At 43.1% G+C, this 26,119-nt stretch overlaps 1 protein-coding gene across 1 annotated transcript in view; it reads right to left on the reverse strand.

The window, feature by feature from the left end:
- LETMD1 (LETM1 domain containing 1) overlaps positions 1-26,119 on the reverse strand; it is an 84,954-nt gene that overhangs the window by 19,095 nt on the left and 39,740 nt on the right. The window contains exons 5-7 of the mRNA XM_069230909.1: positions 8,877-9,063; positions 7,945-8,046; positions 2,756-2,908 (exon numbers count right to left, since the gene is read on the reverse strand). Coding sequence (XP_069087010.1) covers positions 2,756-2,908; positions 7,945-8,046; positions 8,877-9,063 — 442 coding nt within the window. The remainder of the gene's footprint in view (positions 1-2,755; positions 2,909-7,944; positions 8,047-8,876; positions 9,064-26,119) is intronic.

Below are 26,119 nucleotides of genomic sequence, written 5' to 3' on the forward strand. Positions count from 1 at the left end.
TCAGAGCAGTACAGAAGATTGCTTCTTTTATCCTCACATGTGGGCCACAAGGGACCAGTAATCATGCTTTGAAAATGTTCCCGTCACTATGAAAGCAATTTAACAGGTGAGCCTGTACTTTTTAAAAGCATTAGTTGTTCTGATAAGGACAACAGAAAAGGGCTCCCTGGAAACTGTTTCATGCAGGTGCCCAGTGAAGCATATGCCACCAATCAAAAGATCTTATTCATCTTAAATACTGCAGATCATCAGCTTTGTCACTGTTGCAGTGCGAGTCACTGGGTGAGTAATAGCATTAATAGTGAGGGAGAAGCAATTAAGGTCGGTCCTGGTGTATTAGCTAGCAGCACTGACCACGCATGCTCTGACCTTCAGAGCCCTGGGTGTAAGGGTGAGGGAGGTAAACTAATACACCTGCATCTCTTCGGCAGAGTGATAAAGGACAAAACTGCTTGCAGAAGTCTCCCTCTACTACCTTCCTACCAGAGGCCTTGCATAGGTTGAACTTCTTTTATAATAAGTTCATATGCCTACTTCTACAGTTGGCGCATTCTGGAGAAGTGCTTCTGAAACAGAAGTCACATCCTCGGGCTCATAGAAGTGAACAGTTCGGACAAATCTCGAAGGAGGCAGAGGAGAATCTTTAAGGAAATTAAAGCTACGGCGAGAAGAATAGCAGGATCTTCTCACAAGCAGTGTCTCCAATATACAGGGAGTGCAGAATTATTAGGCAAGTTGTATTTTTGAGGATTAATTTTATTATTGAACAACAACCATGTTCTCAATGAACCCAAAAAACTCATTAATATCAAAGCTGAATATTTTTGGAAGTAGTTTTTAGTTTGTTTTTAGTTTTAGCTATGTTAGGGGGATATCTGTGTGTGCAGGTGACTATTACTGTGCATAATTATTAGGCAACTTAACAAAAAAATATATATACCCATTTCAATTATTTATTATTACCAGTGAAACCAATATAACATCTCAACATTCACAAATATAAATTTCTGACATTCAAAAACAAAACAAAAACAAATCAGTGACCAATATAGCCACCTGTCTTTGCAAGGAGACTCAAAAGCCTGCCATCCATGGATTCTGTCAGTGTTTTGATCTGTTCACCATCAACATTGCGTGCAGCAGCAACCACAGCCTCCCAGACACTGTTCAGAGAGGTGTACTGTTTTCCCTCCTTGTAAATCTCACATTTGATGATGGACCACAGGTTCTCAATGGGGTTCAGATCAGGTGAACAAGGAGGCCATGTCATTAGATTTCCTTCTTTTATACCCTTTCTTGCCAGCCACGCTGTGGAGTACTTGGACGCGTGTGATGGAGCATTGTCCTGCATGAAAATCATGTTTTTCTTGAAGGATGCAGACTTCTTCCTGTACCACTGCTTGAAGAAGGTGTCTTCCAGGAACTGGCAGTAGGACTGGGAGTTGAGCTTGACTCCATCCTCAACCCGAAAAGGCCCCACAAGCTCATCTTTGATGATACCAGCCCAAACCAGTACTCCACCTCCACCTTGCTGGCGTCTGAGTCGGACTGGAGCTCTCTGCCCTTTACCAATCCAGCCACTGGCCCATCCATCTGGCCCATCAAGACTCACTCTCATTTCATCAGTCCATAAAACCTTATAAAAATCAGTCTTGAGATATTTCTTGGCCCAGTCTTGACGTTTCAGCTTGTGTGTCTTGTTCAGTGGTGGTCGTCTTTCAGCCTTTCTTACCTTGGCCATGTCTCTGAGTATTGCACACCTTGTGCTTTTGGGCACTCCAGTGATGTTGCAGCTCTGAAATATGGCCAAACTGGTGGCAAGTGGCATCGTGGCAGCTGCACGCTTGACTTTTCTCAGTTCATGGGCAGTTATTTTGCGCCTTGGTTTTTCCACACGCTTCTTGCGACCCTGTTGACTATTTTGAATGAAACGCTTGATTGTTCGATGATCACGCTTCAGAAGCTTTGCAATTTTAAGAGTGCTGCATCCCTCTGCAAGATATCTCACTATTTTTGACTTTTCTGAGCCTGTCAAGTCCTTCTTTTGACCCATTTTGCCAAAGGAAAGGAAGTTGCCTAATAATTATGCACACCTGATATAGGGTGTTGATGTCATTAGACCACACCCCTTCTCATTACAGAGATGCACATCACCTAATATGCTTAATTGGTAGTAGGCTTTCGAGCCTATACAGCTTGGAGTAAGACAACATGCATAAAGAGGATGATGTGGTCAAAATACTCATTTGCCTAATAATTCTGCACTCCCTGTACACTTTAGAGCTGCCTTTATAATCATGGCAAGATACATGTGGGTGTGGAAGGCAGACACTCTCTACTTCAAACCAAGGACTCTCAAGCAGCCTGCCGTTCTACCTTTAAATGCTGCCTTTACCCCCAACACAGAGACTCGATTACGGATTAATCATGACAGGATGGAATGTCTGGTCATGATGTGGCAAGTGTGCAAATGTCACTAGCAAGGTCAACACACAAACAACCCTACTATTCCATCACCATCCAATAGTAGACTCGTGAGGAACGATACCACCAGAGTTCACAATTATCAAGCAGGAATGAAGTAAGTAGGTTTGCATGACATAAGACTATTAGCCATAAGATAATGTCAACTGTAGTACAAAGAACAATTAAAAAGCAAACACATTTTGCAGAAAATGAAGTTAATAAGCAATATGTTTTAAAAATACATCACAATTTCTAAGTAACTGAATAGGTTATTTCAACGAGCTCTTACAGTTCGTAATTCTTCATCTGACAACTCCTTCACTCCTAATTTCAGCAGAGCCAGGTCCAACTGATGAAGTTCATAGATATGACTTAGAAGTCGCCGACGTAGAATGAAGCTCGGATAGCGAGGGGTAAGGAACATCACCCGGCTCAAAGCTTTCTGAACTTGCCAAAAAAAGAGAGCAGTTTATTAGGACACTGAGAAAGGAAATATACCTTTCACTCAGCACTAGCTACTAGGCAACAGTTGTAAAGAATGTTGCCTGCAAAACTGATAATCTCCTTCAGCAGTTTAATTAAAAAAAAAAAAAACATTTCCAAGAAGACAGTCACTGAAGTGCTTAATAAGGAACCGAACCCTGGTAGATTAACAGAAAAATATGCCTCATTAAATTTGCACAATTGGCTATTTTTCACATTGCTGTAAAAAAGCAGTGACAACAGAAGTGTAGGATTTTCTATCCAATAGCATTTAAGCCCTACTGTTCAGGCACACTTTATTAAATAGAATAGGAGAATAACGGTGTCTCTAAAAGAGAGAGTTAGAAAAGATGGACAAATTATAATGCAGATAATCATGTCTACCTTACCACAAGCTGCCTGAAGAACTATTATCTTACCAAATAGTTCTCTGTCTTTTACAAGTTCTAAACCAAGACGCTGTATAAGCCGACACAGTCTGATAGTTTGGAATCACTATCAGCTGTACACCATCTCTTTGGGAACCAGTTCCCTGCAAGGTCCCATTTGGAGCCTACAGAAGTGGCAAATTAAGTAAAGACTTGTACCGAACATATAGCAATTTATTTTCGACACAATCACTAGTCCCATATCCAAAACTGTTGATTTGTACAAGCGTCCTATCATTTACACCTCAAAGGTCTTGGCAAAAATCTTGAAAACTGGAATGCTTACAGACATGCACAATATAGCCCAGACACAGAACTTAAACAAGCATATAACAACAATCAACAAGTTACAGTCCAGTAAGTGAGTTTACCTAAAAAAATACTTTAATCAGTACAAGCAATCTAAGGACATGAAATACAGAAGGCAAAGTGATACACCAGTTATGAATGAAATGGCTGGGATATTGGGTCAGCTAGTACTGATTCCAGGCTGCTCCCAGACTCTTACAGGTAGGGAACTCTGATACAAGCTCAGCGCACACTATTATTAATTGGTCGAGAAGTTTGTGCAAATCAACCTACTTTCACTTTCTCAGGGCTATAGAAACAATTACAATGCTGGCAAGATAATGCTGCTTTAGGAGATACTCGTTACAGCCATGGTTCTGGTTACGCTAGTCTCGCAGGGTCTTTGTTATGAACTATCTTTAAAACATCAATGGTGAGGTTTTCTGCTTTAGTCTGCCGGCCCTTGGCCGTGGAGCGCTGCTCACACTTGCTTATGGACAATGGAGTGTCACCACTAATTCTGCCCCACCCAGACAACTCCCAACAACCTCTGCTGACCCGTTGATGTGAGGACTGCCTGGGCACAACAAAGGGGCGGCACTCTGCTCACTCCAGCAAAGGGAGTGGAATGCCTCACCTTGGATCTTAATTGGGCCCAAACTCGAGCCCACCTCCCAAAGGATAAGTCCACATAGTTAGCAGTGGTGATCTTGCTGGGTGCTGAAATCAAACTGCTGGATGCAATTATGATTACCATACCACCACGCCATCACAGTGCTTCCTCTTCTCGTCTGTCTCTTGTAGTCACTTGCTCATTATCTGTCTGTGTTGCAAAGCTTTCCCCAGATTGGACAGGAAGAGATCAAAGTGCCCAAGCACATGCTCTGGAAGCAAGCAAGCACAATGCAAGGAAGCCAGGGACACAGGACCTCACCACGCAGCCTGGAGTGCTGATGCTTCCCTGAATTACGGTGGGCCTACATCCAGTTCTTCCTGCGCAGCACTCCTCTAGGTGGCTTTTACCTCCAGCACCTGTGCTCCTCCATTTGACACAGTTCAAGGTAGCTTCTTTGAGCAAGATCGAGTGCTTTCAGATTCCAGCCCACAAACCTGGCAAGGGGAGACGGCAGTTAAAGACTCCAACCCCAGGAGTATGCAACTCCTCAGGTGTAGGCAACAGGTTAAAATGCTTATTCCTTCTGCTATAAACAGTTGCTGTCACCATGGCACATCAAGATGTTGTTAGTCCCCCTCAGAAAAGCAGGTTAATCCCTCTAGATACAAGCCTGTCTCGGTTTCATGCCATTTTTTCACACAGGCCTTCAGCGCACACATATGACTGTCCTATTTGATGAGGTGAAGCATGAACAACTACACAAATGTGCTGTGAGGGCAAAAATCAAGGCATGGGTGCACTCTCTACCGAGCCATGCAGGAGCACATTTCTGTCCCAAATCAACAGAATGATTACCAATGGAGCAACAAAAAGATGGGATACTAAGCTTGGCAGCTAAATTGAGTTTAACACTGCGCCAAATCAGGGCCAGTGGAATTAAGCAACAGAGAAGGACTACATTTTGTAGCAGGCTAATGCTTGACTAAATTATGCAGCAAGAAAGGACAAATAATGAGAAGTAATGCAGCACGTGTCCGTATCACTTCATAATTGTGTTATTTTTACACATGTTAACACTGTCTGCGCAAACATTTTCCCTTTTAGTACCACTTTAACATCCAAGTTATGTAATGAGCAATGAAAAGGTGACCAGTTAACCTTAGTGTAGGGCAGTGGTTTTCAAACGTTTTAATGCAGAGTCCCCCCCCAGAGGGGAAAAAAACATCACCCCTCACCAGAATTTTCCACAATTACTATATTAAGTTGGCAATGTTTAAATATGTCTGGATTTATTTAAACATTGCAGTTAAATTCTGTTACCTTTTTAATAATGCACTCAATGTTTTTTCTGCTTAAAACATAGCACTATTATCTGCATAATGCTTCTTTTGTTTAGAGGCTGGCACCCCCTCCCCCCCCCCGGGATCCCTTGAGGCACCCCTATGGGGGACCACCCACAATTAAATGCACCTGGTGTGGGGCCTTCCACAGTACAGCAACACGTGTTGCCACAATTTTAGAAATTTTTGATACTTTGTAGCTAGAAACAATGTTTTTGTCAAAATCTGTAAATTATGCAGTATATTATGGATTGATTATGTGGCACATGAAGCAAATTCATAACCATACATAAATGCTGCAGGTGCAGAATAACATTGTTCCAGTGACCCTATACTAAATAAATGCAAATCACAAAGATGAATCTAAATATGCATCCAACAAAAATACAGAAATGAATATTCAACAATGTCCTTAATCTTTAGCGATGCATAATGCTACAGTGCTCAACTGACTTTTTGGAAGAGCCTCTCTAGAGTAAAGAGCTGATAATGAGATTAATAGCTATTCACTGTTCCATTAAAAGATCAATAGCACCTGCACTTTTCATCCTGCACTGGTTTGTTGGTGTGTTCTGATAAGGCAGTATCTGTGGCGCTATTCCACAAGAGGGTACTGTTTTTCAACTTCCAAACGGAAAACTGTCCATTAAGGGTAAAGATACACAGCTATATTTGCATAGGTGACTCCAAATTAATAAACTACACTTTTAAATGTAAAGATAGTTTAACTTGCACTCTGGGTTCAGTTTTTGACCAGGATCTGTCCTTCGCCCATTACATGAGTTTAGTGGTGACCAACTGCCATTTAGGAATACTTTGCAAAGTACAACTACTGCTTCAGACAAATCATGATTATATGGACCTTGTGATGGCATGCTAAAGTATTATGTGGTGTACATGGGCCTACTCAAAGGGCTCAGTTACTGAACTAAAATAGTGCAGAATCTGGGGAGCAACTACGCCTTCCGTTGAAACAATTAGGACCAAATAGACAATGTCACATCACTGGCTATTTGTAGGAGTCAGGAAGCGGCACCACTGCTGTTACTTCAGGGTTGGCGTGATGTAGTTGAAATGTTTCAAACTCTTTGATGAGACATGCTGCAGCTTGTAGCAGACCTTTACTTAGTGTCAGGAATACTGTTGAGCAGAGGGTTGGTTTCCTTCAATCAGAGAACTTTATTCTGAATTAGTTTTTTGGTAGGCAGAGTTAGTACCATGCTGTCTTTGTTTGTTTTGGTAATGGTTTCAAAGAGGGAGAAAACGTGAATCCTGGAGTTTTGCTTTGGATGTCAACTATTGGGTGACTGTTAACGTTCATTTTGGAATGCCAGGCTGGCTTTTCTAGTCTGATGTCGTTAGTGAAAGAAAGAAGCTCTCTATTATTTCCACTGAGTTTTAAGGACAAGTTAAGCATTGAGTTCTAAATGGATTTGACGTAGGTTTTGAGTTACTCAATGGCATGACTAGAGAGAATTACATCAAAGTGTTCATTTACCTCAATGGTGGTGTCAGTGAGTACCATTCCACAGGCTAACATGTAGAGTTGAATATACTGTTGGGACAAACAGGGATCTGTTGGGTTTTCTGAAGAGGAGCCACTGACTTCTTAATATTCTCATCTAAATGAACTGATGGCAGTTGGTGAGGAAGGAGGCGAACCACTGTAGGACCATGTCAGAGAAGCTCATGTGTGAATCAATGCTTCATGGGTGACAGTGTCAAAGCCTACTGCAAGGTTAAGCAGGATCAGAAGGCATGAGTCTCTCGTCAGTGATTAGGATGCACACTGCCCACACTGTCACTGACTGCAAAACATTCAATAATTAACTCACGGGGAGCAATGTGCTCTTAAATCACCATAAGACTATGTAAATAAATAATCTCAAAAAGGTAACTGGACCTTCTGACACAAACAGATTTTTTTTTAACTAGCAGCTGGAAAGTAACAAGCCACAAAATTCAGTAATGAACCAGAGACTTTACTTGTCACCCAAAGCTCAAGCACTAATTTATGATTTCTTAGCAGCTTAAACAGCCAACTGGTAAAATACAGTCATATACAAAAAATGGTTGCCTCCTGGAAGTATATTTGCAGTGTACATTATCAAAGATAGAGCTATCTGACTATTCCTATTCTGCATCAATGATTTAACTGCTTACGGCTAAATCTAGCTCTTCCTTCACAGACGAGAGATCCAACGTCGAGTCCAAGCCTTTAATAGTTTGCTCATCTTTGATATAAACTAGTATGCTCTTTTGCTGCATGGCCACAAGTGAATCACCTGTTGGTAGTTTGAGACCACAACGAAGTAGCACTTACCATTTGTTGAGTTTTAAGATGGCTCATGCTAAGGGGAGATACTGTAAATGCTGGTGCCACTGCTTGGAGATGTGCGGTCTCAGGATGAGAACCTTGCTGAATCTGTAACAAGAAAGTTTCTTTATTTTGAAGAAAAACATTTCCTTTCATACAAACCGTGTTAGCATGCATCGGCTTATCTGACATCAGAGGATCAGTGCCACGTTATATCGACATTGAGGGGGTCATTCTGACTGCATCTCAAAACAATAGCAGACTTCAAATATGTGGAGTCACCAAAATGCCAGACAGAACAAGTGATATCATGCCCTCTTTAAAACTTTGCTAGAGTTGGAGATTTACAACTTACCTTTCTGCATAAGAATGATATAGCCTTCCAGATTCCAGCACCAGCTTTACTACAGCTATGCACCTTCAAACAGACTACATTAGTACATTCACCAAAAACATTCTCCCAGTCTCCTTTATTACGGGTGCCAAGGAGCAGATTACCACCATAGAAGAATTATCCAAAGAAAAACGAGTGACAACTCAATGCTGCTGAAGTTATGTGTAAAAGAAGGCTACCAGAGTGGGAAATTACTCACATATGAGGCTCATGCCAGTTTGGATAATGTTTTACTCTCAATGACACCCTACACTGGAGCAATGCTTGCCCCGTTGCATACCAAGGCATCAGAAAACACAAGCCGCTCACAGAAGTGAATGACAACAACTTGGATCCTCCAGCTCATCCACTAAAGAGTGCAGTAACAGAAACTGGAAAGTGAAAATTTGACTTACCATATCTTTCCCCAACTCCGCCTATTGAGACTGCTAATATATTGAGTGGATGATTGTCATATTACAGATATCCGCCCACTAGAACTTCAGGAGTCTGGCGCATTTCTGCAGTAAAAAGGGTGAAATCCCAGTAACGAAATGTGGAGTACCTGTATCACTAGCTGTTGTAGCCGCTCTTGAACTGTCTTCTCTCCAGCACTTGGCACAGCCTGCAACAAGCCATTCATGATTTCTGGGTAGGCTTCTACCCGCATTCTATGGTACAACTTCAGGAATTCAGTGTGCTGGTTGGGGTTCCAAAAATGTCGTATCAGCATCTGCCGTGGAAAATAGTACCTTTAAAACAGAAATTAAAAAGGAGAGTCATAGGTCAGAACATATTTAGGGCTCCCATGGCATATATTTAAAAACGGTTTGGCTCCACTCTTCTTCGACGTCTGCACTGTCTTCACCAGCCATAACAGTAGGAAAAATGAGGGGATCCATGTTTTTAGGCACAGCATCGTTCCCGAGTTGCCCTTCCTTTTGCCAACAATGGTCATCTGATACTTAAATAAAACTGGTGCAAACTATGTTAATAAAAAAAGACTTCCAGAATGCAATGGATTAAAAAATAAAGTCCCAAGACTAGAAATGAGCTACTCCTATATGGATGTATTAAATAATCACACCAAAACATGCTAATAGTAATTTTATCTAACCCTACACCAGAGTTCACTAAAGTTGCTATTTAACAAAAAATCTGTATCTAAAGTCTGAGAGAAGAAAAGACAAAATCAGTCAACCATACATAGTTTGGTATTTTTTTAAGTGTGTTTGGTTGGTGTGTGTATGTATGTGTGTGTGTGTGTGTGTATGTGTACACCTTCTGATGTAATGGTGCTGAATCCAGAGACAAAGGCATAGAATGATTTATTTTGTGCAACAAACGTTTCTGGTATTCATGACCTGCAAGTGACAGGAACTATCTGGAACATTTTTTGTTAAGTGTTTTGCTAAATGGCAACTTGCTCTGACGATGAAATCAAGGACCAACAGATTTTCTAGCACGACAGAAAAGTACTAGATACAATAAAAGCAGATATGCTTTGGGGATTTTATGAAGAATAGGGGATTGAGCATGTTTGGGGACACTGTAGAATGGTTTAAAAAACACTGAGCTCCACTGAAGCCTCTGGGGGCCCGTAGGTCATGTGAGACAGGTTCATAATTGCAAGCTTAAGACACCACATGGACTCTTATAACCTGCACTAATTGCAATTCTGTTAGGAAGGATGCTCAAATATCCATTTACTGGCTATTCCCACAATCCAGGTTTGAAACCTTTAAGAACTATGATGGATGTCATAAGTCGCTCCTGATTGAAGGTAAGTGCTGGTGCTTGCACAAACGTAAGGGCAAGACTGGCACTGAAACTTCTCCAGATTATTAAACAGAGACTACCTTTTTGAGGGGACAAGAGTGGGCAGTTGGAAACGTGAGAGCTACTTCGTGAAACGAGAGGAGGGACTAATACCTCCCAAGTTACTCAATCAAGATCTCTGAGAGAGACTGTGCTGTTTTACATTGTACAATATTTTAAAAGTTGAACTTACTGAACATGTTTAATACATGCTCAATATTTAAAATGCTCTAGCTGTTCATTTTGGTGCAGACTGTAAAAGTGAGTATGGAATTGTGGGTTTTGCAGATGCTATTAGAGCAGGAGAAGGACATGACAGCAGGGGCAAAATAGAACTGTTACAGGAGGTCACTGAAAAGGCATTTAGGACCTCTATTGATCACAAGCTATACAGTAAGCATAAGGGGTCGAAAGGGATAGTCCATCAAGTACATAAGAAAGGAAGTGCTTCTGACCTGTACTCCCAGTTCTCTCTTAGGGGAACCTCCACTGAAGTCATAAGAACAGAATAGTCCCGCCCACGTGTGGGAATCCTGGAGCAGTTTTTCATAATATACCTTCTTAAGTGTGGATGTTTGCCTTTCTTCATGAAGGCCTGTAGAAACACTTGAGAAAAGAAAATTGTGCAGCCCATAAGGAAGGCTATAATGGCCAAATTCTTCAGATTGCTTGTAAAAAAGGGTACGAATGCCCAAGTATACGTATATTTAAGGCCAAATACTTTGGTAGAATGTTTAAATCTCCTTCAGAAACCATTTTAAAAAAAGAGAAAGATGAAGGAAAAAAGGACAGGGTAGCCCTATAGTCTGCTATTATGTGAATGTAAAAAAGCATCTGAGCCTTTAAGGGCCCAGAAACCACCAGTATCCCATCATGCCCAGCAGGTGGCAGTTGCATCAGTTCTTTTCGATGAGAGATAGCAGTATCAGATAGGTCAAATAATTGCCACTGTCATTTCCACTGGAGAGAGAAAACTTTAGTTACTTACCTTTAACTCTTGTTCTCCAGTATTGGAAGCTTTCATAGATTCACATGCTTGAATCATCCCTGTTCTTGAGATGAGAGTCCCACGGTATATACTAAAGCAGTGCAAGTATTTAGCATAGCTTACAGTAGCAAAAGACAATGAATTAAAAAGGTTTTGTTCACATCATTTAAAAAGAACTGAACAACAGCCTATCAGGTGACAGCACCATTTACAACACTCCCAGCAGAGGCATCTTCCCTCAGATATAAGAAGCACTAGTGTGAATAATTACCATGGACCAATAAGGAGAGCCTCTATGGGGAGGAGGGCCGATCGCATGTAAAGCTATGAAAGATTCCAATACTGGAGAACGAGTAGCAAGTAAAAATTTTTTTTTCCAGTATTGAAGTATCTTTAATAGATTCACAGCTTGAATAAGAGTAGCAAGCAGTTATAAAAATTTTTATATAAACATATCATGCTTATAGTAGCGGATGGTAGGTGCAATTTATACATTTGATAATATGAGGCTCACCTTATTGGAAAAGATGCCGAAGTACTGCTTGTCCCACAGCTGCATCCTTGTGGAGATCTGTATCTAGGCAGTAGTGCTGCATGAAAGTATGTTTGCTTTTCTACTGTGCAGCACAGCATATACTGTTGATAGAAACACCAACGAACAGAGCCACCGATATTGCTCTAGCAAAACGTGATTTGCCTTTAAAATGAAGACGCCTGCCAGCCCCTGAGTGACAGAATTGGATTGCTGTTCCGATCCATCTTGCAATGGTGACTTTAGGTACCAGAACTCCTTTTTTATGGCTACTGTACGCTAAAAACAACAGGACCTTTTTGCAGAAATCTTTTTTACACTATATATAGAACTTTACACATCTTAACATCAAGAGTATGAAAAGTAGTTACTTACCTGTAACTGCAGTTCTCCAGTATTGGTATCTTTCATAGATTCACATGCTTGAATCATCCCCGTCGTCGAGGTGGGAGCCTCACGGTAAACTTAAATATATAAAAAGCAGTAAGTCAGTAAAAGTAAAACCAGTAGGCCCTAGTAGGCCTCATAGGGTATTTTACAGTCTATCCACTTTGTTTTGTGAAAAGACCCAAACTTGAGTATCAACCAATCAGGATTCAGCCCCTCCCAAACACTCCCAACAGAGGCTGAATTCCCTCAGATTTTCTAGTAGGAGTGTGAAGTTTAATATCTGTATAATAGGGGAGCCTCTGAGGGGAGGAGGGTGGGTCGCATGTGAATCTATGAAAGATACCAATACTGGAGAACTGCAGTTACAGGTAAGTAACTAATTTTCTTCTCCAGTATTGGATCTTTCATAGATTTACATGCTTGAATCAGAGTAACGAGCAGTAATGTTTTCTTACTTATTGAATTACATTGACTGTAATTCCATCGTAATTCTATACGTGATGTGATTCACATTAGTTCAGTTTTAAATATGCACTTACATATAATTATATTTATATTCATAAACATCCGAATATAAGAGCAATAAAAGGTGTGTGGCAAGAAATCCTGACACAATTTATGCTATTATTATGGAGAATACGACACGTTAACACAGTATAAGAAAATGAACCATTAATGACCATACCTCAAGTGTGGTGGTGGGATGTGTAAGAGGCTCACCTTAACGAAATAGATGCCTCAGCACTGCTTGTCCCACTGCTGTATCGACCTGGTTAGTCTCCTCTAGACAGTAATGTCTTGTAAATGTGTGTTGGCTGGACCATGTCGCTGCTCTACAGATGCTATGTAGTGGTACACCTGCAAAGAGTGCAGCTGAAGTGGCTACCGATCTTGTAGAGTGGGCTCTCACCCTGGTGTGGAGCGGCTTTCCTGCTTTTGAATGGCAGAATTGAATCGCCAGGCCAATCCATCTTGCTAAAGTCTGTTTGGACACCGCGTGTCCCTTTTTTGTTCCGCCGAATGCTACAAATAATTGATCCGACTGGCGGATGGACTGAGTTTTCTGTAGATAAAACTTTAAACATCTTTTAATATCGAGAGAATGTAATGTTTTTTCCGCCACTGTTTGCGGATTTGGAAAAAAGGTTTTTAAGATGACTGGTTCATTTAAATGAAATGTTGAGGGAACTTTCGGAATGAATTTAGGATTTGTCCGCAGGATGACACCTGAGTTTGTAAACTGGAGGAACGGCTGTTTGATAGTGAACGCCTGAATGTCACTGACTCTTTTTGCCGAAGTAAGAGCTAACAGTAACGCTGTTTTCCATGCGAGGAATTTTAGGTCAGCTTTGTGGATCGGCTCAAAAGGAGCTTTCATGAGCTGCATCAACACAACATTCCATGACCATAGAGGCGGAGGTTTCCTAATTGGCGGGAAGACCCGAAAAAGGCCCTTCATAAATTGTTTGACAATTCTTGTGGAACACAAAGAGAGTCTGTCTGGTGATCTGCGGTATCTGGAAATTGCTGCCAGATGTACCCGTATGGAAGAATATGCAAGTCCTGATTTTGCCAGGAGCAGGAGATATGGAAGTAACTGTTCCGGAGTAGAAGATAAAGGATGTATATTTTCCGCTGCACACCAAACACAAAACCGTTTCCATTTAAGTCTATAGGTTTTGTTGGTAGTGTCAGCTCTAGCTTTTGCTAAGATGTCTCTACACTCTGGGAAAATTTTGAGATTTAAGTATTCATTGTGTTCAGGAGCCAAGCCGACAAATGAAGAGACGACGGATGTGGGTGTGTGACTTGTCCCTGGTGCATCGTTAAAAGAGTCGGACTCTGTCTGAGTGGTAGATGTGGTCGTTCGGAGAGCATGAGGAGCTCCGTATACCATATTTGTCTGGGCCATCTGGGAGCTATGAGTAGAAGTCGACACCCCTCCGTCTTCATTTTTCTGATGACTCTCGGAATGAGCGGGATCGGAGGAAAAGCGTAGGCATAAACTCCTGACCATCTCATCGAAAACGCATTCCCCCACGAATCTTTTTGGGGAAGCCAACTTGCGTAGAACTGGCATTTCTTGTTCTCGAGAGTGGCAAATAGGTCTAAGTTTGGTTTGCCCCATAATAGAAACAGGCCATTGAGAGTTTTCTGGTCTAGCTCCCACTCGTGATAAGGAATCACTGTCCTGCTCAGGGTGTCTGCTAGAACATTGATCTGTCCTGGCACATGCTCCGCTTTTAGTGAAATATTGTGTTTGATGGCCCATGTCCAAATTTGTTGGGCTAGCTGCGAGAGTTGTAGGGATCTTGTGCCTCCTTGCTTGTTTAGATAAAACATGCTGGTCATGTTGTCCGTCCGGATTAAGACGCTTGAACATTGTATCTTTGGCAAGAAAGCTTTTAGAGCTAAGTGTATTGCTTTGAGTTCTAGATAATTGATGTGGAGCTGGCTCTCTTGCTGATTCCAGATTCCGCTGATTTGCAGGTCCTGGCAGTGTGCACCCCATCCTTCGAGAGAGGCATCCGTTGTTACTATGTAACTTGGTGTTTGAAGAAGAAAAGACAGCCCTTTTGATAAATTGGTTGGAGTCGCCCACCACCTCATAGTGTTCTTCATTAGAGGCGTTATGCGAATCTTGTCTTCGAAGGAGCCGTGGACCTGTGTCCATTGTATGTCCAATTGCTCTTGCAGGGGTCGCATATGGAGCCTGCAATCTGGGACTAGCGGAATGCACGATGATATCATTCCGAGCAATGATTTGTAGATGCGGACTGAAACGAACTTTTTTCTGGATAGGTTGTCTGCCAAAGAGGTTAACTTTTGTTTCCTCTCGTGTGATGGGTACGCTTTGCTGCGTACTGTGTCCAAAATTGCTCCCAAGAAACTCAATTCTTGTTTGGGGTATATCTGAGATTTCTGGTAGTTGACTACAAACCCCAGGCTGTGTAACAATTGAAGGCAATAGGAAATATGATTTGTTACTTGGAATTTTGAGGGTGCCTTTATAAGCCAGTCGTCCAGGTAAGGGAAGACCTGGATACCTGACTGGCGAAGATGTGCTGCTACTGGAGCTAACATTTTTGTGAAGATTCTGGGGGCTGATTTGAGACCGAATGGTAGAACCCGGAATTGGAGGTGCATACTTCCTACCCTGAACCTTAAAAATTTGCGATGTTTGCGATATATGGGGATATGAAAATAAGCATCCTGGAGGTCTAGGGATGCCATCCAATCTCCCGTGTTTAAGAGACGCAGGACATCCTGCAACGTTACCATCCTGAACGATTGTTTCTTTAGAAACTTGTTTAGTGCTCTCAAGTCCAGGATGGGGCGCCAATCTCCTGAGGGTTTCTTTAGAAGGAAAAACTGGGAGTAGAATCCTTTGTTCTTTTGAGATAAAGGGACTGGTTCTATTGCTCCTTTTGTTAGCATTATTCTTACTTCCCTGAGAAGTTGGTTCAACCTCGGAGGCGGTGTACCCGATGGAGGGACACTTGGTGGTGTTTGCATAAATTCCAGAGTATGACCTCTGGTCACTACATCTAGTACCCATCTGTCCGATGTTATAGCCTTCCACTTGGGGAAATAAGAATTGATTCGACCTCCGACCTTCAATATTGATTGGGGAGGTGTTGAGATTATCCGCTGGTCATTGCTTTCTGCCTGTATCTCTTCCTCGGGCAGCTCCTCTTCCTCTAGCCGGATGTTTGTAAGCTGCGGCTGGTGGTAATCGATAATGCTGCTGTTGTTGATGGTGCTGATGTCCTGGTCCTGTGGAGGAAGATGGATATTGTGACCTGTATTGTTGGTATCCACCTCGAAAGGAGTAATTACCTCTACCCCTTGCTCCACGAAAAGGTAGTTTTTTATACTGCAGGGTACCTAGGGATTTTGCTGTATCGGTATCCGTCTTGATAGCCTGCAGCATGTCGTCGACATGTTTGCCAAACAAACTCTCTCCATCGAAGGGCATGTCGAGAACACGAGTCTGGACTTCTGGTCTGAATGAAGTAGCTTTAAGCCACCCTTGTCTGCGAAGGACTGCTGCTCCAGCTAATTGTCGAAAGCCAGTGAGGGAAATATCTATTGCACTGTCTATTATCTCTGCGGAGACCCTTTCTCCCTCCTGCAAGACCTTTTTAGCTTCCACCTTGAGATCTTCTGGCAGTGAATCTACAAAAGCGGACATGTCTGCCCACATCTGGCGATCGTACCTTCCCAGGATGGCGAGGGAATTGGCCGCCTTGACCGTTACTGCAGCAACCGAGGAGAATTTCTTACCGATATTGTCTAGTCTCCTTCCCTCTTTGTCTGGGGGAGACGCAATAGGCGTAGAGGGGTTTTTGGATCGTCGTTGAGCCGCCTGTGATATAACCGAGTCAGGTTTCGGCTGTGAGACTAAACAGGCCGGAGAATCATCTGGGGCCTTGTATTTTTTCTCTAGCCTTGGCATTTGTGAAGGCACTGTTGCCGGGTTTTTCATTGCCTTCAAACCCTCCTGCCATAAGAAATCCACAATCGGTATGGCTCTTACAGATCTCTTTGATGGCTCTTTAAAGCCATACAAAAAACACTCAGTTTCATGGGAAACAATTGCCAGGCCAAAACGTTTCGCCGCTCTCTCTATGATATTATGGAAACCTCCTATGTCTTCTGGAGGAGAATCCACTGGAGCTGCTGGAGGTGGAGATGGTGTGGGAACGAGATAATTGTCCCATTCACTAGCCGCTGAATCTGCTAGCTCGCCCTCTTCCCTTTCGTCGTCCGACGAGAGGTAAGCTTCCGGAGCTTGGCTAGTTACAGGTCTACTAGCCTGTGGCTTTTCGGAAACATTAGTAGTTTGAGCTTGCTGGTAACTTTGAGGTCTAGGTGGCGTGGACTGAGTTGACGGTGGGAACCTTTTATAGTAATCCTTCAACATATGTTGTAAATCTGTCACTAATGTGCTAGGCATAGCTAGTGGCGATGGTTGGTTTGCCTGTGGATAAGATGTTGAAGCATAACTATGCTGGTAATGTTGATCCTCTTCTTCATCAAACTCTTGACATTTGACATTTAGTTGGGACGGGCTACTAGCTGCCCCAAACATTCCTTGATCCTCATCATCATCATCGTCTAAAAGATGTTGCGGTGGGTATGGCAGCACTTTACTTGGTGATGTATGCATCGGCAAAATGTCAGATGGCTTGTCCCCTATATTAATAAGGGAAAGGGGTAAGAATCTGGTGGAGTCCTCATGATGGTATGAGGAATGATCTGGTGAAATGTCCAAAGGTTTGTAAACTGTTAATGCTGTGGTGATCGTCGGTTCCATCGTCGACGGTTCCCTCGTCGACGATTCCCTCGTCGACGGTACTGTCGTCGACGGTACTGTCGTCGACGCTTCCGTCCATGACTGCGTCTTTGTCAATGGGTCCTTAGTCGACGGTCCCTTCGTCGACGGGTATTTTACCGACGACGGTCGCTTCGCCGACGTATCTTGCGTAGATGGGAGTGCCCTGGATGATTTGTGAACCCAGGAGGCCTCCGCTGTCGACGCTGTGGTTGCCGACGAAGCTCTTTTGAAGATTTTTGCAGTAATAATCGTCGTCGATGACAACGGCGACGACGTCATAATCATCGGTGAGGATGGTGTTGTGAACGTCGACGATACCGTGGTCGCTGTTACCGTCGACACTGTCGTCGACGGGGCGGTCGTCGACGGTTGTTTTTTCACCGAAAATAGTTTTTCTGGCTCTTTTTGTGGTGACAGAGACAGGGATGGTTTCTTTGAGGTGCTTTTCCGGTGTATCGGCGTAGTAGGTTCTGAATGAACCTTTTTTGGTCCATGTTTAACTGCCTCTTCAGTTAAGACTTGTTTTGTCTTTTTGTGCATTTTTCTTGGTGGTTCATCCGCACCTCTATCTCTCTCACCTGTTCTTTTCTGAGGGCGAGAAGTTTGTGGTGACTCTTCGCTGTCTGATGAAGGATGCTCTAAGGCTTTCTGTTTTTGCAGCCATAAGAGAAGTCTACCCTCTCAGTCTTTGAGGGTTTTTTTACTAAAGGTGCGACAGATTTTGCAGTCTCTCACACCTTATGGTCTGGATGAAGGCAGTAAATACACTTCTTGTGGGGGTCATCAATATGTAGTCTCTTCTTCCCACAGTTGTCACAGTCTCTGAACAGACCCTTCTTTGCCTTTTCAGACATAGTAAAGTTGTAACTAGTTTCCTGAGAGAAAAAACAATCTTCAGTCAGAAAATAGGAAAAAAAAACTGAGCAGAGCTCAGGGAGACTCCCTTCACACGACGTGCGGTAGAAAATCTGAGGGAATTCAGCCTCTGTTGGGAGTGTTTGGGAGGGGCTGAATCCTGATTGGTTGATACTCAAGTTTGGGTCTTTTCACAAAACAAAGTGGATAGACTGTAAAATACCCTATGAGGCCTACTAGGGCCTACTGGTTTTACTTTTACTGACTTACTGCTTTTTATATATTTAAGTTTACCGTGAGGCTCCCACCTCGACGACGGGGATGATTCAAGCATGTGAATCTATGAAAGATCCAATACTGGAGAAGTAAAGTTCTTTCCGCAGTTTGGGACGAAAAGTTCAGAGAACGACAGGTTCATAGAGGTGGAAGTCTGTTGGTACTTTAGGTATGAACCTGGGATTAGTTTGAAGAATAACCTTATTGTCTTTGTGTTGCAGAAAAGGCCCCTTAATTGTGAAAGGTTGAAGCTCACTCATTCTTCTTTCTGAAGTTAATGCCAAAAGCAATGCAACTTTCTTGTCAATCGGCTCAAAAGGTGTGTTCATAAGTTGAGACAATAAAGTGTTGAGTCGCCGTGCTGTGGAGGTCATTTTATTGAAAATCACTGGTGTAACGTTGGATTATGTCAAATGAGCCACCTACATAGAGCCACTGCATATTCAGGCCGAAGACATCATGCCCAGTAGGGATTTGAGACAGTTAACTGAAGCGGATTGTCTTTTTACAAGATCCCTGGCCAGCGCCAACAGTTTCTTTCATCTCTCTGTGGACAAGAATGCTTTGTCTTGTAGTGTGTCTAAGGCTGCTCCCAGAAAAGTGGTCCTAGTTGAGAAGAGTAGAGATTTTTGAAAGTTTATTGTGAGTCCCAATGTTTGAAGTGTCTGAAGGCAAGTTGCTATATCCACAGATGCTTGATGAAAAGACGGTCCTGTTATCAGCCAGTCATAGAGATATGGAAAAACTTGAAGGCCTTTTTGACATAAGTAACCCGCTACTGGGGCAAGACATTTTGTAAATATTCAAGGTGCAGCCCTGACACCAAACGGCTACTGTGAACCTAAGAAAGTTTCCATGTCTGAGATGTATGGGAATATGGAAGCAGACATCTTGGAGATCGAGGGCTGTCATGAAATCTCCGTGATTGAGAAGACAGAGTATTTCCTGGTGTGTAATCATACGAAAAGGTTCTTTTTTCAAGGACTTGTTGAGTTTCGTGAGATCCAGAATGGGACACCATTCTCCTGTGTTCTTTAGGATCAGGAAAAAGCGTGAATAGAAACCCTTTCCTGGATGTGAAGATGGAACCTTTTCATCGGCACCTTTGGCAAACATAGCCAATGCTTTCTTCAAAAGAATATGAGGTAGGAAGGCAAGAATTGTGTTGGTGCTGTATGGGGTGGAAATATGGTGAACTCCAGGGAGTGCCCTTATTGGATGAGATCCAGGACCCATTTGTCTGTTGTGCTCTTTTCCCACTGGGGTTTGTAGCTTGAAAATCGGGCTCTGACTCGGTGCTCCTTTGTAGAGGTTGTAACTGGCACTAAAATCTCGCCATTGCTTCCTGCTGTTGTCTCTGGCTGAAGCGGTTTTCTTTCTCCTAGGCTGTTGTTTGGAGTAAGCAGCTGATGGTGGTGTTGATAGGTCTGACTCTGGTGAAAAACAGGTTGAAAGGGCTGTTGGAACGATTGATATGGCGGATACCGCAGGTATTCCCCTTGAAAGGAATACATTGCATGTCCTCGAGCTCCACAGAAGGGTGTCTTTTGGTACTGAAGATTTTCTAAGAATCTAGCAGTTTCGGTGTCTGACTTGATAGTGAGCAGTGCATCATTGTGATCGACAAATAAAGCCTCGCCATCATAGGGCATGCCCAAAATTGTTATTTGAACCCCTGGATGGAATGCTGTAGTTTTCAGCCAGCCCTGCCATCTGAGAACTGCTGATCCTGCTAATTGCCTGGAGCCAATAGAGGCAATACCCATTGTACAATCAATAATTTCGGATGCTGACCTTTCACCCTCATACAAAATCTTTCTTGCCTCCAATTTTTTGTCCTTTGGCAAAAAATCCAAGTATGTGGCAATGTCCGTCCACATCTGGCGATGGTAACTACCAATCTGCAAAGAATTGCCAAGGATTTTGCTGCTCAGACAGAAGTGGCTGCCATACTGGAGAATCGTTTCCTGACAATATCCAAGCCTTCTTTGTCAGGAGGCTTGATAACCGAGATGGATGGATTTTTTGATCAGCGCTGCACTGCCTGGGGAAATCACACAATCCAGTTTTGGATGTCCTGTGAAGCAAGCAGGTGATCCTTCTGGCGTCTTCTATTTGTTGTCGATATGAGGTAGTACTGCTGCAACCGTAGCCAGTGTTTTCATGATCTTGATTCCTTCCTCCTAGATACAATCTATTATAGGGATTGCCTGTACTGTCCTTCTCACCTGTTCTTTAAAATCATAAAGAAAGCAATCAGATTACTTCATGGTGATTGGTAAGTGAAAACGTGTTGCTGCCCTTTCCATAAGTGTGTGAAATCTGCCAGTATCTTCAGGTGGGGAATCAATTGGTTGGGGCACAGGAGGAGAAGGTGTTGCAATGGGATATTCGTCCCACTCATCTGTTAAAGATTGTGTGTCATAAATGTCACCTTCTTCTCTATCTTCTTCATCTTTAGGCGAAGACGAAGATGATGGGTCATCCCGAGGAGGCACAGCAATATGCAGTCTTGGAGTCATCCTCGGAGTAGGTGGTGGCACTGGTGCGGTAGTTTCAGAGGTAGGCCGCGCTCCTGCTGGTGCCAAAAATAATAATCTTAAAGCATACCTTGTAGATCTTGAACTAGGGTTGCTGGAACTTGTATTATTACTTGTGATGAAAGGTAATGCTGGTATTGATCATAGGTTGACGCATCTGGCCACCATACTGATGGCCTTGATACATAGGCTCATAGTATTCGCCTTCCTCGTCATCATCCTGGTACAGCTCTTATGGGCTGTGAGCTGTACTAAAGGGACCTTGATCGTGCTCATCTGAATCGTGAACATCGAGCAAGTGGCTAGGTGGGAAAAGAGACAGCTTGTTAGGTGGGGTTAGCTCTGGACTCAGTATTAAGGGGGTAGACTGCAGCCTTGTTGATGTCGTCGTTGATGAGGGCAGTGTAGATAGTGGCTTCCCTGCTTTATTTTTTGAAAATGTTGCAACCTCACCTAATTGTAAAGTTTGGTCTCACCGACGAGGTCTTTAGATGCCTCGTCGTCGATGTGGTCATCGACAGTAAATGGCGTGGTCTTCGTCAACAGTATATTGTTCGCCGACGGTGCTGTTGTCGTCGAAGTCTCTGTTGTAGTCATTATCGATAATGCGGTTGTCATTGACGATGGAGTAGTTGGCAAGCTGGTCGTAGACTGTGCCATAGGGAGCATTTTAACTTTCACTGTCGTCAACGATGATGGCGTTACATCTCCCTCTTCTTAGATCATGATTGAGAGGTGGCAAAACTATCACTATCCTCCTCTTCAGATATAAGTACAGTTTGTTTTTTTTGCTTCTGGAGCCAAATCAAGAGACGTCCCTCTCTATCTTTGAGTGTTTTTGTACAAAAAGTCCTGCAGATTTTGCAATCTTTTACCTGGTGGGCTGGGTGAAGGCAATATATGCATTCCTTGTGAGGATCTTCTGAATGTAGCCTCTTCTTACCACAGGTACCACATGGTCGGAATAATCCTTTTTTGAACATTTCTGACATATTGGAAAACAGTAGAAAGTATTCTAGTAGAACCTCTAAAGAAAACTGAGCAGAGGTCAGGGAGACTCCCTTTCACAGGACGTGCGCTAGAAAATCTGAGGAAAGATGTCTTTGCTAGGAGTGTTGTCACCTGATTGGAAGCACTTTTTAAATTCTGTGAATAAGCTATTAAATTCAATGTCTTATGCCATTGTAAGCTACGCTAATTACTTCCACTGCTTTAAAACCGCTGGACTCTCACCTACATGACTAGGATGATTCAAGCATGTGAATCTATGGAAGATACTCTAATGCTGGAGACTGGGATTATAGGTAAGAAACCATTCCTTCGCACTCCGAGGATCTTCACTCAGTCATAAGCGCTGAATACAGTAGCAAGCCCTTCCCCACCAAGTGCGGTGGAAAAGACAGAGGAACGACCAATTGAGCAAATCATGCAAATAAATATATTAGGGAGGCCTGACCTAGGTGAGCATCTGTTCTTGATTCTTAATCCAAACAATAATGTTTGGTAAACTTATGAACAGATATCCATGTAGCCACTTTACATATTTCAGCTAAAGGGACATTTCTCATTATAAGCGGCAGTAGCCACTTTCTCTCTAGTAGAGTGAGCTCTAGGTGTACTGGACAGAATCTTGTTTGCTTTCTGAAAGTATAATAGAATGCAAGACACTACCTACTGGGAAATGCACTGTTTTGATGTGTCGAGACCTGTATAGACCGGTCCATAATTAACAAACAATTGGACCGATTTCGGATAGCTCTCATCTGGTCCAGATAAAACTTTAAAACTCGCCTAACGTCTAGAGAATGGTGAGTCCTCTTAGTGGGTGTAGAAGGGTGCTGAAAGGAAGTGGACAAGGAAATAGTCTGATTGACGTGAAAGTGCGAAATTACTTTATGTAGGTATTTTGGGTGAGTCCTCATCACTACCTTGCTGGAATGGAAAACAGTGTATGGTTCATGTGAACGCAACACCTGGATGTCGCTAACACTATGTGCTGATGTGATTGCTACGAGGAAAGCAGTTTTCCAAGAGAGATGTTGCCAGGACGATTTGGAAATAAGCTCAAAAGGAGCCTGCACGAGAGGACTATACTGAGCTCCCAGGGAGGAGATGGGTGTAACCTTTTTCAAACCAACTTAAAAAAAAAAAAAAAACGCCGATAATTGGCATTTTTTAAAAAGAGGTTTGTGATGGAACATTTTCTGTAGGCAGTAACAGCTGCGAAATGAAATTTTATGGAAGATTTGCCCATTGGAATGTTTGTGAAAGGTGCAGATGCCCATACTGCATTAGCTAAGGAGCCATGCTGCCAAATTCAAGGAGTAGATATTGAGGCAAACAATTTGACCTCAGAATTTTATGAAATGATCCTGTCTGCATGGCATCTTGAGATGAGGATGCTCTGACTGGTGAAGAAGGCCCCTGAATCACCACTGACGTGGCCAATCCAGAGCAATCAAGAGATCATTCTGGCTCACAGGTAAGAAAGTTTGATAAGCACTGTCGGGGTCAGAGAAATCTGAGAAAAGGCATAGAGAAATTTGCTGGCCCAGGCGATAAATAGGGCATTCCCCAGTGTCCCTGGTCAGAAGTAATTCAAGACAAAGTCTGGGCATTTTTTGTTTTCTGTGGTGGCGAATAAGTCGATGTGCGGAAAGGCCTATATTCTTGAAGATGTTTTGCACAATGTCGTTGTGAAGGACCCATTTATTGTTTTCTTGCAAGGCTCTGCTTAAATATTTTGGACACCTAGGAGACGAGCTGCAGTGACACAAGTCTCTGGATATCAGCCACCTCCAAACTGTCTGGGCCTCATGAGATAAAGGTCTGGACCTTGTTCCCTCCTGCTTGTTGAGGTAGTATATAGTAGTTTTGTCTGTCTGAGCAAGCAGGGATTGCGTCTTGAAGGAAGGGACAAAAGCCTTCAACGCTAGGTGAACTGTTCTTAGCTCGAGGAGACTGATGTGATGGGTCATCTCTCTCTGAGACTATGTTCCCTGGAGTTAAAGGTGATCCATGTGGGCTCCCCATCCTAGTAACGATGAGATAAAGGTCTGGACCTTGTTCCCTCCTGCTTGTTGAGGTAGTATATAGTCGTTTTGTCTGTCTGAGCAAGCAGGGATTGCGTCTTGAAGGAAGGGAGAAAAGCCTTCAACGCTAGGTGAACTGTTCGTAGCTCGAGGAGACTGATGTGATGGGTCATCTCTCTCTGAGACTATGTTCCCTGGAGTTAAAGGTGATCCATGTGGGCTCCCCATCCTAGGCATCTGCTACTATGGTCTGGGAAGGGACATCCTGATGAAATGGCATCCCTTGAAGCAGATTCGTCAGAGAGAGAGCACCACCCTTTCAAAGACTGCTTTACACTGGTGGAAGAGTGCAATCTTGCCCTCCCAATTGTCCGTAAGTTGGTCCCACTGATCCCCAAGACACTCCTGGAGAGGACACAGGTAGAGATGGGCGTTTGGAGTTAGAAAGATACACAAAGCCATTGAGCCCAGGAGAGATGTCACTGTTCTCACTGAGGGGAGAAAGACTCATGAGAGAGTGACACTTTAGATGACTGATAACAGTCTCTCCTCTGAAGGTCACAATGCAGTCTTTGGACTGGATTAGAGGTTGATTTGGCGTGATTAATATGCAGCCCTAATCGATGGAGAAAATTGCTGGTCAACTGGTAATGTACTTGGGCTACTTGCAGTACTGACGCCTTGATCAGTCAGCCGTCCAGACATGGGTAGACAAACATTCTGAGCTTTCTGAGGTGTTCAGTTACCACGGTCATACACTTGAGAAAGTTCTGGGGACAGATCTGAGGCCAAACGGAAGCACTTTGTACTGGTAATGATCATGACCTGCAATGAACCTCAGGAATTTGCAATGCTTTTTGGCTATGGGTATATGAATGATGCATCTTGGAGGTCTATCAAAGAAAGCCAGTCTCCCCGATGTAACTGGGGACAGATCTGATGCCATGCCAGAATTCAGAATTTTTCTCGTGTCATCCTGTAATCCATTTGATGGCCAGTTTCAAATAGAGAATGGATCTGAACTGGTCTCTCGGACCTTTTTTTCACCAGGAAATAATGGGAATAAATCCCTGTGCCTTGGTGTTTGGGAAGAACAGTCTCCACTGCATGCTTTGCAGAATGATGTTTACTTCAGAGTACAGCATCTGTAGATGAGGAATGAATGGCTTTGGTGGAATTTTTGGCAAAGGACTGCTGAACCTGAGACAGCACCCTTTTCAAACAATATTTATTACCCAGGCCTCTTTGTGATGGATTGCCACTCTGCCAAGAAATGATAGCTTCTTCCCCTACCAGTGTGGGTAACAGAAGAGGGGGGGAAGTAGAGATTCATTGCTTACAGTCTGCTTTAGAGTGGCTCTTCCTGTGGGCTGGCAACATTGCCGTTTGATGGTAAGGTCTGTGCTATTGGGTTTTCTGGCGACCTTGGTATCACTGAAGGGTTTGAACCCTAGTGGGTAAAAATGTCACTGGTAGGGTTTGAAGGGCCTTTGCTGCTCGTTCTGCTTTTTGAAGCTTACTACCTTCAGTGTCTCCATCTTGGACTTCATCCGCGGCGTTTCGTTGTCCATATGACTGCCGAAAAGTGCAGATCCTGATAATGGAAAGTTGATAATCCATTGCTGGATTCATGTTTGAGAGTCATAAGGCGGAGCCATTTATGTATTCGCAAGGCCATCCCATAGCAGTATTAATAGGCTACTAGTAATGACGAATCAGCTGCAGCACTGGTGATCTGGTTGGAGTCCATCATACCCTTGTTGACCACTTTGAGGAAGTCATCCCTCTTGTCTCTGCGGGGGTCGTCAGAATTTTTTTGCACAGACTACCACAAGGCTCTATTGTACCTGTCCAGGAAAGCCGATGCACTTGCTGCCTTCATGGAGGTGGCAGATGTACCCCAAACCTTGCGCCCGACTGAATCCAACTTTTTACTCTTATTGTTTGGGGGCACAATAGACGAAGGAGTGGTGGAATGGTGCTTATTTGCCACAAAGATGACCACAGAATCTGGTCGAGGGTCAAAGAGGAGAAAC

The sequence above is a fragment of the Pleurodeles waltl genome, chromosome 4_2 (genome assembly GCF_031143425.1).
Source record: "Pleurodeles waltl isolate 20211129_DDA chromosome 4_2, aPleWal1.hap1.20221129, whole genome shotgun sequence".
Taxonomy (NCBI): domain Eukaryota; kingdom Metazoa; phylum Chordata; class Amphibia; order Caudata; family Salamandridae; genus Pleurodeles; species Pleurodeles waltl.